Source organism: Rhinoderma darwinii, chromosome 3, assembly GCF_050947455.1.
Source record: "Rhinoderma darwinii isolate aRhiDar2 chromosome 3, aRhiDar2.hap1, whole genome shotgun sequence".
Taxonomy (NCBI): Eukaryota; Metazoa; Chordata; class Amphibia; order Anura; family Rhinodermatidae; genus Rhinoderma; species Rhinoderma darwinii.
Genome location: NC_134689.1, coordinates 171,220,155 through 171,236,856, shown reverse-complemented (window position 1 = coordinate 171,236,856; position 16,702 = coordinate 171,220,155). Strand labels below are relative to the sequence as shown.

At 41.0% G+C, this 16,702-nt stretch overlaps 1 protein-coding gene across 2 annotated transcripts in view; it reads left to right on the top strand.

Moving 5' to 3' along the window:
• The window catches only part of TMEM117 (transmembrane protein 117), a 384,863-nt gene that overhangs the window by 59,564 nt on the left and 308,597 nt on the right, over positions 1–16,702 (top strand). For both annotated transcript variants that reach the window (XM_075857038.1, XM_075857037.1), the window contains exon 3: positions 16,052–16,184. In XM_075857038.1, the coding sequence (XP_075713153.1) occupies positions 16,052–16,184 (133 nt within the window). The remainder of the gene's footprint in view (positions 1–16,051; positions 16,185–16,702) is intronic.

The following is a 16,702-nucleotide window of genomic DNA, read 5'->3' as shown; positions in this document are numbered from 1 at the left end:
AATGCCCCCTTTTGCTCTAGAAATACCACAATCTTTACCTTCTCAGGTATATCTACTTCTGAATAAATATGTAATACAGAATTATTATTCGGAGGGAGTGCCACCTAAACAGAGGTTGCAATGAAGTTCTGATTCCATCTGATCAGATCAATAAAAATTGTAATAATAATAATAAATTTATTTCATATATTTTTTTATAAACTCACATTGAGCAGTGACTAGACCATACTATAAATGTCATGTATACATTAAATATTATATGACATATAATATTAAGTATTACATACCTTTATTTAGGAACTGTGAATCATTCCTGCCCCAGCATGTCTGACCACAGTCCTGGATTTGTGAATGTAGTTGTTGTTGGTTTTCAGACATTTTTCAGCAAGTGATTTGTATTTTTTCTGACTTCTTTTCTTAATACAATTGCTTTTTAAGTTACAGATTATTTTAGAACAGAGTTGTGATCTTGACTTCCACCTGTTTGGAATAAAAGACAGTTTCAATGTGAACAGTTTCTCTTGTTGGCTACATACAATACAGAGTGACGCTTAGCAAATGTTGACTTTCTAGTTCGTAATGCACAATATATTTGCTTAACTGAATTGTGTATTTGTAAATTATTAAATCTCTGTGCTAATTAAAAATCACTAGGCTGTATTTCATGTTCACTTACACGCTATCATTTGGTCTTACTTTTCTTCAAAGACTTATTTTCGAATTGTTTTTTTTAAAATTCGCTTTTTTTTTTTTTTTTTTGTATAAACTCTTTTTATTGAAGCAGTTACATAGAAATACATTAGTCAATTACAACAACCATAACAGGCACCATTTATGCCTGGCACATCAATATGTTATGCTTGAGAACAATATCTTCTCTCCATGACATCTAAAATTTTATTCCATAGCAATCCGATGTTTAATGTATATAATCAGTCTGTCTTGTATGCTCAACTGCGATATGACAGACAACCAGACACACAAATAAACAAGTAAACATATCACCGTGACCGTGACTCATGCAATATTCTTCCCGTACTGTAAGTACTATCAAGTACTAAACACTCTGTACTATCCCTATTGATCAAAAAATTTTCTGGACTCCCCTCTCTATCAACGAGTCCCACTCATGTTTTCCTTATCCTTGATTACCTAAAGCCTTGTCCCTATTCGCTAGCCAAGGTTGCCAGATTTTGAAAAATGATTTCCTGTTTTTATTTTCCCACCCTGCAAGTTCCTCCAGCCGACATATTTGGTGTATTTTGTTCACTAGTTGGTTCAATGATGGGGGTATTGAGCTCCTCCACAAGGTAGGGATCAATATTTTAGCCGCTGAGATTATGTATGTGGGAAGGTTTTTGGAGGATGGGGAGAACTCTTTTGTGGGTAACCACAGTAAAATCAATTCTTTTGTGAGTAACACTGGATTTGAACAAATTCTTGCAATCAGATTTTCTACTTCTTTCCAGAAGGGTTGGATCTCCCTGCATGACCACCATATGTGGGAAATGCTACCCATGCTCGAATTGTCCTACCTTCAGGCCTTTAATAGAGGGAGTTTGTCTAATTTTAAGTAAGAGTGTTTCCATTACAAAAACGAATAACGTGGGGGACAGAGGACAGCCTTGCCTTGTTCCATTTTGAATAGGAAAAGGATCTGAAAAGGTGCCGTTCACCTGTATTCTTGCTGTAGGATTTTGATATAAGGAGAAAATCATGTCTATAAGTGTTTGGGGGGAAGCCAAATTTAGTAAGAGCAGCTTTCAGGAATACCCAATCTATGCGATCGAAGGCCTTTTCCGCGTCTGTCCCTAGTAAGATCAAGGGAATTTTGTGTTGTCTAGCGTGATATATAGCATGAACCGTTCTTATGTTATTAAATTTCCCTTCCCTCCCTGAAACAAATCCCACCTGTTCCGCTCCAACCAATTTAGAAAGGTAACCATTAATGCGTGTTGACAAAATTTTTGCCCACCATTTCAGGTCCGAATTTAATAGAGAAATAGGCCTGTAACTGCTGCACCTTTCCAGATCCTTCCCCTCTTTTGGTAGAATAGTAATGTTGGCCTCTAAAGCTTGTTTAGGGAAGGTAGCTCCATTCAGCAGGGCATTACATAGTGACAAAAAGTACGGCATTAATGTATTTTTAAATTTTTTATAATAAATTATGGGCAGACCATCCAGCCCAGGGCTATTCCCATTTGGTATGGACATCAGAATCTTTTCAATTTCAGACATAGTGAAAGGAACCACCAGCGAGGCTCGTTCTTCTTCTGACAAGGAGGGCGCTTCAATAGATGTTAAGAATTTTTGTATGGCGTCCGCCTGTGGGGTCCTACTGGCCTGTATAGGATCCTTTTTAATATTATACAATTCCAAATAATAATTCCTAAATTCCCTGGCAATTAGATCTGTTGTGGTGAGTTTATGCCCTTCCTTGTTTTTGATGGATGAAATGAACGTTTTCCCTCTTTGTTTTTTAATGAGGTTTGACATTATTTTGTTCCCCTTGTCCCCATGTGCATAGGTTTTATACTTTAATAGTTGAAGGGTTTTCGCCGATTTTACATTAAGGATATTCTTTAATTCCTGCCTAAGGTGTCGTAATTCAGCTTGCGCTGATTCCAACTGTGCACATTTATGTATATTTTCCAGTGAGGAGATTTTACCCAACACCTGGTTGATAGTTTTCATCCGTTCTTTCTTAACTCTAGACCCCAAAGCAATGAGTTCCCCTCTTATAACAGCTTTATGTGTCTCCCATAGTATAGGCTGAGAGATAAGAGGATCATCATTAACCACAAAAAGTTCCTTCAACCGGAGTTCTAAGGCGTCAAAATCTTTTACATTTTCTAGTAAAGTGTCATTTAGCCTCCAGTTCCACCCTCTCATAGAGAGGTCTGTCAACTTAATTTTGATAAAGATCGGTGCATGGTCTGAAATGGTAATGTTACCGATTCCAGAAGATGTGACCGCCGGCAAGAAACGTTCTGAAATTAGCAAATGGTCTAAGCGTTGATATGACTTATGTGGGGCTGAATAAAAGGAATAATCCCGGTCGGACGGATGATGTACTCTCCACACATCGATCAATTTTAACCTGGTTAACAGCATTTTTAATCTTCTGCGGGTCTTATGGGTAATATGTGATGCTTTGGATGTGGAATCTAAGTTCGGATCTAAGACCATGTTAAAGTCCCCTCCTACTATAACCATTCCTTCAAAGAAGGGCTGAAGTGAATGCAATACCTTCGTCAACCACTGCGCCTGTCTCACATTTGGTCCATAAAGATTAACTAATGTAATTTTCGTGTTCAAAATAGTTCCTTTGAGAAATATATAACGACCACTAGGATCACTTTGTGTGGCTTCATGAACAAAGGGTATTGTGTCTCGTATCGCTATTGAAACCCCCCTCGAGGCACTATTATAAGAACAGTGAAACCATTTGTCATAAGGCTTAGTAGGAAGTGAAGGGAGCTTATTTGATTTAAAGTGTGTTTCTTGTAAGAAAATGAGATCAGCACTTTCTCTTCTCAACATGTTGAAAATCTGACTTTGTTTCTGTGGGACGTTCATGCCTTTAACATTAAATGATAAAGTTTTAAGCGAAGCCATAATGAAGTAATACAGTGAGACAAACGCAGTGATGTCTGAGCACGGTCACGGTGTAAACATAAAAACTGAAACTATATACATATATTCCTGTGGAACTATCCACCCCGCAGCGAAGAGATCCCAGAGGAAGGGCAGAGAAAATTCCCGCACATCCTCTAGTATCCACAATTGCCATCAGTATCTCCATCCCGGAGAAAGCACCTGGATAAGGGTGGGGATGAGGGGGATGAGGGGGAGGAGGGGGAGACTGGAACGCCAGAAAACAAGGTTCCACCTCCAGAAACTGTATTATCCACTTTAAGCTCATCGACAATACTAAAGTAAGAATGGGCTGTCCTCTCCGTCCAGCTCACTATATTAGTGTAAACCAGTATATCCATATTGCATCTCATTTTATCACAGTATAATCACTCCTAACAGCTTAACAATGTTCAACACTGTCTAATCGTGAGCAAATATACTATAGCAATATCTAATACCACTGTATCTACCCCTATATAGCAGATAATAGTATACATATTATATGAGGACATTTGAAATAGACCATTTACATATGTAATATAAGGTACAAAGGGATCTGCTGCTTTAAACAAAAGCATTTCAGTAAACACTCACGCACTCCCTAGAATTCACCACTTATGTAGTGATGGAAAATATTTCCATCGTCCATGATGAGCATTTCAATCAGCCAAAGCTGGCGTTGGGTGTTTCCGATATCGCGGAGACTTCATCCTGGACGCCACCTGCCATCCTGTTGGCGACGGTAAGTATGGGAGTTCTGGTATATCCGAAGTTGCTTGTACAGGCAGCCATGATGGGATGTCAAGCGGTGAAATGCCCAACTTTTCCCAGAGTTTAGGGAGGTCATCTGGGGAACGAATGATGCATTGTCGCCCTTCTATCATGGTCGCTAAACCGAACGGGAATAACCACCGCACCGGCAATTTCTTGACACGAAGCATGTCTGTCACTGGCTTTAAGATCCTCCTTTTAGCCAAGGTACTGGGTGCTATGTCTTGAAAAAAGAGTACTTGTGACCCTTCATACAGATACTCCTGTCGTTCCCTCGCCGCTTTCAGCAGGCTTGATGTGTCTAGGAAACTCAGCAGGCCGCAAATCACATCCCTCGGCGGTTCGTTCGGCGCAGGCTTTGGTCTTAGCGCTCTGTGTACCCTCTCCACCACCATCCTGTCGGCTCTCTCTTGACCCACGAGGTCAGCAAACATCTGTGTGATTACTTGGGGCAATGTGTCTCCTGTTACTGCTTCAGGGAGGCCCCGCACTCTGATATTCCGGCGGCGGCTTCGATTTTCCTGGTCCTCAATCATCAAATGAGCGTTATTTATGTGAGTCTGATGTGAGACAAGCATGTTGGAAACGACAGCACTGTGGCTTAAAATAGAGGTTTGCGTTTCTTCTAGGGATTCCACCCTTTGCCCAATCTGTTTAATATCCCCTTTTATATCCGCCAACTCTTTCATTACAGGGGTGATTGCTTGTGTCAGTACCTTTTTAAAGTAGGAGCGTGATAGCGTGTCTCTGTCCCTCACCGGCTCTGAACAGGCTGCAGAGCTATCTTCCTCTGAGTCATCATCTCCAGCCTCGTCTGCATGCTGTGCCGGCGCCATTTTTTCCCGGGCCGCAGGAGAGGAAAGTTTTTTCTTCAGGTATTTGTCCATTTCGGACTGACTTTTTCCCTGTTTTGCAGGACCGGGTGAGTCTCTGCTCTTGTCCCTTGATGTTCTCACCATTTTGGTTGGATATATCGTCTATAAAGCTGTAGTTTCTGAAGGTGAAGTGAGGAGCTCAAGAATTAAGCTGCCATCACGATGCGTCGTAACTCCGCCCCTAAATGAGCTTTTTTTAACATTAATTTTTAACACTCATTTTTGCACATTTTGTAAATAAAATTTAACCTGATACTGGAATTTGCACGGATTTTACTCTAGAAATGTTCTGACTTACTCAGGGGCATTTCTCCCACTGCTGGCTTGTAAAGTTACCTCTGACTCTGCTACCCACATTATTATCCGTAACACCCAAACCATATGTCATGGTTACTTTTGTAATCTTTGGATTTTGGAGTAGTAATTTCTACCTGTGATATGAGTAGCAAGTATATTCCTGCATGCTCATCCTCTCCAAGCTAATGAGCAGTTGTTGGGGCTGTTGCTGAAGTAGTCCCTGTGACTCGTTTAGACAGAGCAACCTGATGGGTCTGTGTCTCCTTAGGAATTCCTGGCCTCAGATTAAGGGTGATGGTTATAGTACATGCTATATATGTTTGCGATGTGCTAGTAAGATCGTGTGTTCCAGTCTATTGTGGGGTTGTTTCCAGCTCTATCTAACTATTTCCTCAGTCTGTGTTTGCTTTTATTTAGTCTTATAAGTTGCTTAGTTTCATCCTGTTTCCTGTTCTTTTCTGCTTGCCTGTTAGGCTTCGTTCACATCTGTGTCAGGGCTTCGTTCTGTCTGAGCTTTCTGTCGGAACGGAGCTTTGACTGACACAAACCATAGGTTTCCGTTTCCGTCACCGTTTATTTCAATGGTAGCTGATCCGGTGCCAATGGCTTCTGTTTGCCTCAAGGGTTCCGTCGTTTTGACTGAATCAATAGCGTAGTCTACTTCGTAGATTTATTTTGTGTGACATCTGTGTTGCTAAGCAAACGCCTAAACATATTTAGGCTATTGGTTAGCAAACCACAGATCCAACTAGGTCCAGAATTAATATTACGAAGCTTAGTATTATTATTATTTAATATTGTTTTTATTATTATTTTTATTAATCTGCATGGTTGTAATTATACTGTATGCTAGTACATACATATATTTGCTAATTTGTTTTTACTTCTGAGTCTTTAAACTTTTCATACCACGTTTAGTGTGTACTCCTGGCGTACATATACTGCTCGTATCCATAGACTTCTATAAACCAGACGTGTGACATAAAATTGTGAGGCTTCTGGCATTCAGGGGTGATATCCTGTCGATTCTCCCGATCCGTTAATTAAAATAGCCAGTTTAAAGAACCAGGGAGAACATGGAACCTGATCAGGTCTTTACAGCACTCCATTGTATCCATGTTCTTAGGACGTGGATACAATTGAACAGCCCTAGCTGGCATTGGCAGGAGGAGTACGCACCCTGATAGGGGCTCTGTAGAGTGGCAGGGGGGAGGGAGGTGAGCAGAAGCTCTGTGGGAGGCCATGGGAGACAGTAGGTGCGCAGGGGGGCAACATAAATAAAATCATTGCACGGAGTCACTCACAAGTTGCAGTGCTCATTGCTGCTTCTGGCTACTGAAGGCTCTACGATCTCTTACCGCCATGGCACGTCTGGACAAAGTCTACTCCTCCTCACACATGGCACCTGCAAGGACACCAGACCAGATGACAAAATTATTTCAGACACTCAAATTAATTCAGATCTCCGACCAGACCCCTAAATGAATACACACCTCAATAACATTCCAAATTAATCCAAACGCCCGACCCGACCGCTAAATTAATTTGGTCCCAGAACCCTAAACTATCTTGGTTCCCTGACTCCACCCCTAAATTAATTCACACTTTAGACAAGACCCCTAAATTAACACTTTCGCGCCGCAGTCATTTTCACATTTTCAGTTATGTTTTTCCTCCCCACCTTCCAAAAGCCATAACTTTTTTATTTTTCCATAAATATTGCCATATGAGGGCTTGTTTTTTGCGGGATGAGTTGTAGATTTTCACGGCACCATTTATTGTACCATATAATGTAGTGGGAAATTGGAAAACAAAAATATTTGTGGGGTGGAATAGGAAAAAAAACTGTGATTCCGCAATTTTTTGGTGGGTTTTGTTTTTACGCCGTTCACCGTGTGGTAAAAACGGCATGTTAACTTTATTCTGCGCGTCAATACGATTATGGTGATACCAAATTTATATAATTTTTTTTATGTTTTACTACTTACTTAATGAATTAGAAAAATTAGCAAATTTCAGCGATCGGGCAATAAAAAAAAAAAAAAAAAAGGAAATGTATTGTTTATCCATACAAACCTACTGCAATTTACTTAGATGAATGATGTTAATTTCAATCTTCATCATCTGGAGGCACATTTGCAGCCTCATCAACTTTTATTCTGGCTGAGCTGCAGAGGTGCCTTGCGCCACAGCATTACTCATATTTCACTATTTTTAGGTTTGTTTTTTTCTACACAAAATCAAATTGATCTGCTGTTGCCATGATCAGAAATTCTACCAAATATCAGTATATTTTCAAAAATTGCGCCAAAAAAAGGGGCCAAAAATCGCATTTCATTTGGAAAACCGTTTAAAAAAAAAAAAAAAAAATTAAACTACCAGAATTCTGATGAGATTTTCCCTTGAAAACCAGACAAGTTTAAATTCAGAGCTTTAGTTGTTTAACATTTTGTGTTTTAAATTGTGTAAACATAAAAGCTTAATGACGAGGTCAAGTAAGGTGATAGTAATATCTCAATTAATCTTACAATGAGCAGTAACAAGCTTAAGGTTACAGTATTAGATTGGCTTTCCGCTTGCCTGAGTTGCAAGCCTTGAATTTAGATTGTTGAATTGCTCTGTGAATGTGAAATTATGTCTAAAACTATATTGTAGGGCTACACCGCAATTTATCATTTCTATTATTCTCTTATAAGGGAATAAAATTTACATGGCTTGTAATTAACATAAAATTCTCCATTTGTGAATTTTTTTTTAATAAATGGCAACATCGTATGAAACGTTTTAGTCATTACAGTATTACAGCAGCAGCAAAGTCAATAAGATTTTAACAATTCCCAACTGCACACCAAGTAAAAAATCAGCAAAAATCTTAAGCGGAAATTGATCTCTGGATTCTCAATCTGCAGCATGTCATATTTTTTCTTGTGTAAACGCTTCAGAATTTCAGCATAGAAATTCCGGACAGAACGATACTGACATTTCTGACTCATGTGCTGGAGACCAAAGGGAAATCCATTAAAAATGAACTTCTGATATGTCATAGATGGATGTGAGGAAATCTTTTAGGTGGTCTGTAATTTTGGACTACCACTAATTTTCAGAATGAAAGAGCTCTATAATGACCTGAAACCCCATTGGCCCCTATCAGAGAGTTTAATGACACATATGACACAACATACTAAGTAAAGCAAATGAAAACAAAATTTTGTATTCGGGTTGTGTCATGAACACAACCCCTTTCATAAAAAGAAGTCTGCCATATGCCCTAATAGGTATATGCACAGCGCTTGTCTTTATGAGACAACCCCTTTAATCTTAACATCATATGGGTAGACTAGTTGTAGGAGTCTCAAAACAACCGGGCAGTGGTGTAGCTGGAAGGGGAGGTGGCCTCGGGCCCACTGAGATGGTGGGACTCGCTGCTCCACCACCCCCCACAATGACTGGCGCGGTCAGGCAACAGTATTATTCAATCTAGCAGATGTGCCGCACGCTAGAAACATTTGCTACAGCACGCCTCTGACGCTGCCCGTCAGGAACAGAAAAAGCCTGCATGTGAGGAGAGTGAGTAAAGTGATACTCCCTGATGGATAAAGTTATATAGTTAGGATTTATATACAGGGATAATGGCTTGTATATACAGGGATGATGGAAGTTAATACAGGTATGATGGCTGGACTACCCATCATCCTTGTACATAACCCCCATCATCCCTGTACATAACCCCCATCATCCCTGTACATAACCCCCATCATCCCTGTATATAACCCCCATCATCCCTGTACATAACCCCAGATAAAGAGGAGAAGACCACAGCACTCCAGTAGAAAAATATATTCCTTTATTCACCAAAACATCAACTGCTGGTGAATAAAGGAATATATTTTCTACTGGAGTGCTGCGGCCTTCTCCTTATTTGGATTTGCTATTTCCCATGGACCGGGGTTATTCAATGTGAGCACCCCCCTGAAGTTGGGACTTTTATATGATCCATATGGTCTAGTTGTTGGTTGTGCTGCTGATATCTACTTTTTATGTATATAACCCCCATCATCCCTGTATATAACCCCCATTATCCCTGTATATACCAGCCATGCTGGTATATACAAGTATGATGGGAGTTATATACAGGGATGATGGCTGGTATATACAGGGATGATGGGGATTATATACAGGGATGATGGCTGGACCAGGCATCATCCCTGTATACAACCCCCACCATCCCTGTATGCAACCCCCATCGTCCCTGTATATAACCCCCATCGTTGCTGTATATAACACCCCATCGTCGCTGTATATAACACCCCATCGTCGCTGTATATAACACCCCATCGTCGCTGTATATAACACCCCATCGTCGCTGTATATAACACCCCATCGCCGCTGTATATAACACCCCATCGCCGCTGTATATAACACCCCATCGCCGCTGTATATAACACCCCATCGCCGCTGTATATAACACCCCATCGTCGCTGTATATAACACCCCATCGTCGCTGTATATAACACCCCATCGTCGCTGTATATAACACCCCATCGTCGCTGTATATAACACCCCATCGTCGCTGTATATAACACCCCATCGTCGCTGTATATAACACCCCATCGTCGCTGTATATAACTCCCCATCGTCGCTGTATATAACACCCCATCGTCGCTGTATATAACACCCCATCGTCGCTGTATATAACACCCCATCGTCGCTGTATATAATACCCCATCTTCGCTGTATATAACACCCCATCGTCGCTGTATATAACACCCCATCGTCGCTGTATATAACACCCCATCGTCGCTGTATATAACACCCCATCGTCGCTGTATATAACACCCCATCGTCGCTGTATATAACACCCCATCGTCGCTGTATATACCAGCCATGCCATCGTCGCTGTATATACCAGCCATGCCATCGTCGCTGTATATACCAGCCATGCCATCGTCGCTGTATATACCAGCCATGCCATCGTCGCTGTATATACCAGCCATGCCATCGTCGCTGTATATACCAGCCATGCCATCGTCGCAGTATATACCAGCCATGCCATCGTCGCTGTATATACCAGCCATGCCATCGTCGCTGTATATACCAGCCATGCCATCGTCGCTGTATATACCAGCCATGCCATCGTCGCTGTATATACCAGCCATGCCATCGTCCCTGTATATACCAGCCATGCCATCGTCCCTGTATATACCAGCCATGCCATCATCCCTGTATATGCCAGCCATGCCATCATCCCTGTATATACCAGCCATGCCATCATCCCTGTATATACCAGCCATGCCATCATCCCTGTATTTACCCACCAGGCAGGTATATACAGGGATGATGGGTGGTATACACAGTAACAGGGATGATGGTTGGTATATTATACAGGGATGATGGTTGGTATATTATACAGGGATGATGGTTGGTATATTATACAGGGATGATGGTTGGTATATTATACAGGGATGATGGGGTTATATACTCTTTCATTCACTTTCAGAGAGGTGTGCAACACTTTCTAAAGCAAACTCCTCTGTCAGATGTAAGCGAAAAGATTAAAGTGTATGTACACATCTATATGTGTATAAGTGTATTTGGTGCAAATTTCTAATTTAGTTTTTCTTAAAAATAATTTTTACTTTTTGAGATACAGCTGCTTTGTATCCTGTATACAGAGCGGCTGCATCAAGCACAGAGACCTGAATCTGTCAAGGCCGGCGGGACTGACAGGTTCAGTGACAGCGTTTCTTGTGTGTCTCTGACACCTAAGATCCACCTGTTATCGATCAAATCTAAGTTATGAATTTAGGCTTCATTTACATCTGCGTTGGGCAGGGCCGGATTATCGTTGGTGCTCCTTGAGCACCTGCTCCAGGCCCCAGTCTCTGATTGGCTCAGGGGGGCCCCAGGCATATTTTTATATTTTTGCATCTTTACTTCAAAACTGCTGCAAATTTAGCATGATTTGTGCATAACTGCATTGTCTTTAAATGTCTCTATGCATTTCCCCAAAAAAAGTTGCGTTTTTGCCGCAATTTTGCGCAAATGACGCCAAAACAGCAACTAGGAGAGGAGTAGGACCTTTGGTGACATCATAGTCACATGACAAAACCACTGAGGAGGATAGTAAAGTGATGAGTAGAGGTTAGGTGACCCCAGAAAGGGGAGGGTCTTACTCCTAATGCATCTCTATGCAGGGAGAAAAGATACAAGGATGCTGCAGAGAGAGGTGGAAGGTAATGAGTGGTCTGAAAAGGCGATAGACCAGTGTATGTGAGTAGGGTATATGGGAGTAGTGTATGTGAGGAGGGGCATAAATGGAGAGCATTGTGAGGAGGTGGGTGTACGTGGGGAGCAGTGAGGAGGGGGGTACATGGGGAGAGCAGTGTATGTGAGGGGGTGTACGTGGGGAGCAGTGTGTGAAGAGGGGTGTACATGGGGAGCAGTGTGTGAGGAGGGGGATGTACAAGGGGAGCAGTGTGAGGAGGAAGGTACATGGGGAGCAGTGTGAGGAGGGGGTACATAGGGAGCATTGTGTGAGGAGGGGGGTACATGGGGAGCAGTGTGTGAGGAGGGGGGTATATGGGGAGCATTGTGTTAGGAGGGGGGTACATGGGGAAAAGTCTGGAGACGGGGGCATGAGCGGTAGTCTGGGGGGGCACTGGAGGTACATGGGAAGCTGTCAGATACTTGTTTAGTGATATGTTGTAAGTAGTGTGTGTATCTAGTGCTTACGTGGGGAAGTGTATGTACCGTCTTTGTGTGAGACGTGGGAGTGGTAAATAGAGGTCTAATCTGAGGATCTAATATTTAGGTGTCTTTTTGTGGATCTGAATTTATTTAGAGGACAGAATTCATTTTTTAAGCAGAACCAGTCACCGGGTCCTAACATTCCATTTACATATATTACCTTTACCATGCTCCCTCCCTGTTTCCAGCGCGAGGCAGCTTAGAACAAATGAGTTTGATTAGAAGAATTCTCCCTGCATGGTCACTGGACAAGGCTTGTCATGAGCTACTTCGCGCTGATTGGACAGAGTCAATGGCTGTGAAGATGGCTCCACCCAGGGAGATTCACTGTAGTTCACGCCTTGTTATCTAACTACAGTGAATTACCATATTGGGCGCCTAAAGTACAGAGCATCATTACTCAGGAACAGGGGGAAGCAGAAGAAAAAGAAAAACAGCGTTGGAAACAGGGAGGGAGCGGGCTAAAGCTAATATATGTGAGTTGGATGTTAGGACCTGGTGACAGGTCCTCTTTAAGTCTAGTCTGGGATTGAATTCATCTTGGGGTCTGATTTAAATTCTGAAATATGATCAGGGGTCTGAATTAATTTTGCAAAAGTGCTGGGTCAAAGATGTCTTGGCAGGAAGCTTTGCAGTCAGCCGGAGACCACGTCACAGCGGCCCTGGACCTGTTAGTCACTGAATGTAATAGGTATGAATTCTGTTTGTGAGTGCAGTTTAGGGTCTGTATTATGTTACATGGTTCTACACAGATCACCACAGAACTGATCAGACCCCCATAAGGGCATGTTCAGACTTGGCGTTAATTTGCCACTATCTGGCCACAAAGGAATTTCGTAGAAAATCCGATAAGTCTGAAGATGCCCTAAGAAGAAATCAGGAAAACCAAACCAAATTAAAAGTTATGGGAAAGGCTGTCCTGCATACCTCTGATGGGTTATCAATCTGTTTTTGATATAAAGTATACAGCACTTAGGCTGAGCAACAATACAAAGGTGTGGAATACAGTCATAAGGTGTCAGGGGGAGTCAGAGGTCCATCTGTCTATAAATGAAGCCTGCCGATAAATGAGATTGTACTATATGAGGAAAATATTTATAGATTGAGGTGGTTGGAAGAGAAACGTTTGCATATGTGGGTTTATGGAAAAACACTTCTCTTTGTGATTGTGGGTGGGTCACAGGTCAGTGGGGTTGAGTTGGGTTTATATTTATACTTTTATATTTGTACGTTTTTGAAAGCAATAATTAAAAAAAGTCAGGTGCAGGACTACAACAGGAGATGGCAGTGCTGAGGGATGGGTCCTAAAGGAGAGACTATAGTAATGTGCTGTCCTGTGCATGTAATTAAAATAAGTCCATTAGTGTATTTTATGTTCTTTTAGGAGCACTGTATGGGGGTATTATTTACACATGGCATGGTGATATTATTTTGACTTTGTATGGTGGTATTATTTACACATGGCATGGTGATGATATTATTTGGACTTTGTATGGGGGTATTATTTACACATGAATGGTGGTATTATTTGGACTTTGTATGGGGGTATTATTTGAGTACAGTAGGTATTAGTTCAGCATCACTTGCTTTTAGACCATATTATATAGATGCTGTATTACACTATTTTTAGGCATTGTATAGGTAGTATTTGCACATTGAAAGTTATTCTTATGTTTGTTTGTTATTATGTTGGCATTGTATGGGATTATTATTTCTATATAATATTGTAGTAAAAAAATGGAGCAAATTGAGTACATGAGCATGTATTAAGTCATAATGCTTTTGACAGCATTGGGCTCTGTTCACATATGCATAGCATGCTGCGCTATTGTTTCCGGTAAAACCACGGACACCCCTACAGAAAGCCGATGGAAACCATTAAAGTCAACGGGTTTCGTCGGCCGCCGGTGGTGTCCGTGATATTTCCTTTTTCTGATTCTCTGATCGAGCAGAACATAGGGAATCACCCGACACAGGTGTGAACCCAACCAGAGATGTAAATATGTCCCTACCTAGTAACAGTGTTATTGTGCTGAAGATCCAAAGTGTAGCAGGTAGGAGCCAGGTAGTTAATGGAGTTTTTATTGTGAAAAATTCTGGTGTAAGATAAGAGATATGTGTTTTAAGCTACAGTATATATTGTCAACCATACGGCTTAAAATGTTAAGTAACGTTATTATTTTTGTATGGAGTTGGTGAAGGTCCCCAAGTTAGTAGGGGGGCCCCCATATAAATTAATTGCTCCATATCCAAGAAACCCTTAATCTGGCCCTGGCATCGGGGTTCCATTAGACCTTCCCACCAGGGGAACCCATGGACGGAAACCAAACAGAAATCATAGCTTTCCATTTGCATTACCATTGATTTCAACTACGCTATTGATTCCGCCGAAAAAACGGAAACCTTACGGAATGGAGACAAACGGGAAACATTAGCAATGGAAGCGTTACCATTGAAATTAATGGTAATGCAAACGGAAGGCTATGGTATCGGTTCATGGGTTCCCCTGATGGAAAGGTCTGATGGAAACCCTGATGCAGATGCGAACGAAGCCTTAGATGTGATCGGTAAAGGCTCGATCCTGCATGTTACAGCATGCGTTGGGGGGCCCACTAGGTTGAGGCCCACTCAGATATGTCCCCTCCCCCCTGTGCTAAACCCCTAGCTATGCCTCTGCAACCTGGACTTACTGCTCAGATTCTGCTTCGAGTCCTCCCAAGTCATAAGCTCAAACCTTTTTCATACTCCTGAACCGCTCTGTCCAAAAAGTTTCAATTTTCCTGATCCCTCTCTTTCCTTCTTTTGTCTTTTCTCCACTCTCTCCTTTTGTTAGGTTTCCGTTATCAATCCTGTTTTTTAATTTTTCTTATTAAGATTGTACGTTTGGTATCTGGTTGTTCACCATGACCCAAGGCTATACTAGTTTGCATAATCACACTATGTTCACCTGACAGTTTTTATATCCTGATGTCTCAGGATCATACATTTTGAAGTAATGTCCGACTATATGACTTGGGTGAAGTCTTTTGGCAGCAAGTTTTCTACATTGTTTTAGGACTTTACTAATTTGTGTACTTCTGCGTTGTCTAAAATACATTGTCTTATATCCAGATGGCAAGTGTGTACTCTTGTCAGTGATGTTGTGTACTCTTTAGACTGCCTACACATGAGTTTATTTTTTATCAGAATTAGATCAATTATTTCCGTCCATAATACGGAGTTAATATTAATCTATGAGGCTATTCACATGGTGTATGAAATATGCACATATTTAAAAAAAATACAGCATGCACTACTTTTTTCTGCTTTCCGCATGGAAAATGCCTATTGAAGCCTATGGGGAGTGTCTAAAATACGGATGCACTTCAATCTGATCCGTATTGCATCAGAATGTATTTAGTATTACATCTGTTTTAAATCTAAATTTAGAAGGGGTTGACTTATGTAATTCAATTTCCCTTCTAAAAGATAGGTATTACGGATTTGTAATACTGATGACATTCTGATACAAGATAATTCGTAGTACATTTGTATTCCGGACGTTTACAATACCGTTCGTATGAAACTTACCGTATGAAAATGTTGTTACAACTTCTGAGTGCGTACATTAAAATTGTGATTATAAAAAAATAAAGCTAAGTGTACACCATGTTTGTAAATTGCCTCTCAGTTCTCATATGTAGATGAATGTTTGATCTACTAAATAATTGTTTTTGTTACAGGTCAGTTACTTCGTCTGAAGGTGTTTAGAGATGATCATGGCTCATGGATGACTATGTTTTTCAGCACAATACTTTTTCTCTTCATCTTCTCCCATATCTACAACATTTTTCTTCTTATAGCTGGAAACATGAGGTAAGCAGCGATATGTATCTAATTTTTAAACTTCATGAAATCCATTACAAGGGAACTATACATATACTAACTTTACAGCACATTACTGGCTGAGATGAAAAAAATGTATCTGATTATACTTCATACACTTACATTTGACCAACTATTAAATAAACACTAACTTTTCATACAACTTATTCTGATCTAATAGCATGCAAATTATATGTAAAGATACTGCCACTATGTGCCTTCCTTTCTGTCATTTGCTTTTCACTTTCTGTGATCAAGCAAAATTTGTCTCTAGTTACAGAGTAAAGGAGACTGACTCCAGGAAGTGGAAATATGTCTTTACAGCCTGCCCATAGAAGTTTATGGAGAGGGGAAGCAGGAGGAGGGAGAGAGGGAAAGAGAGACACTGCTGCCCACAGAAGTTTATATAGAGGGTAGGAGGGATCAGGAAGAGGAAGCAGGAGCAGAGTGAGAGACACAAACACGCTGTCCATAGAAGTCTAAGGAGAGTGGAGTGGGCGCCAGAAGAA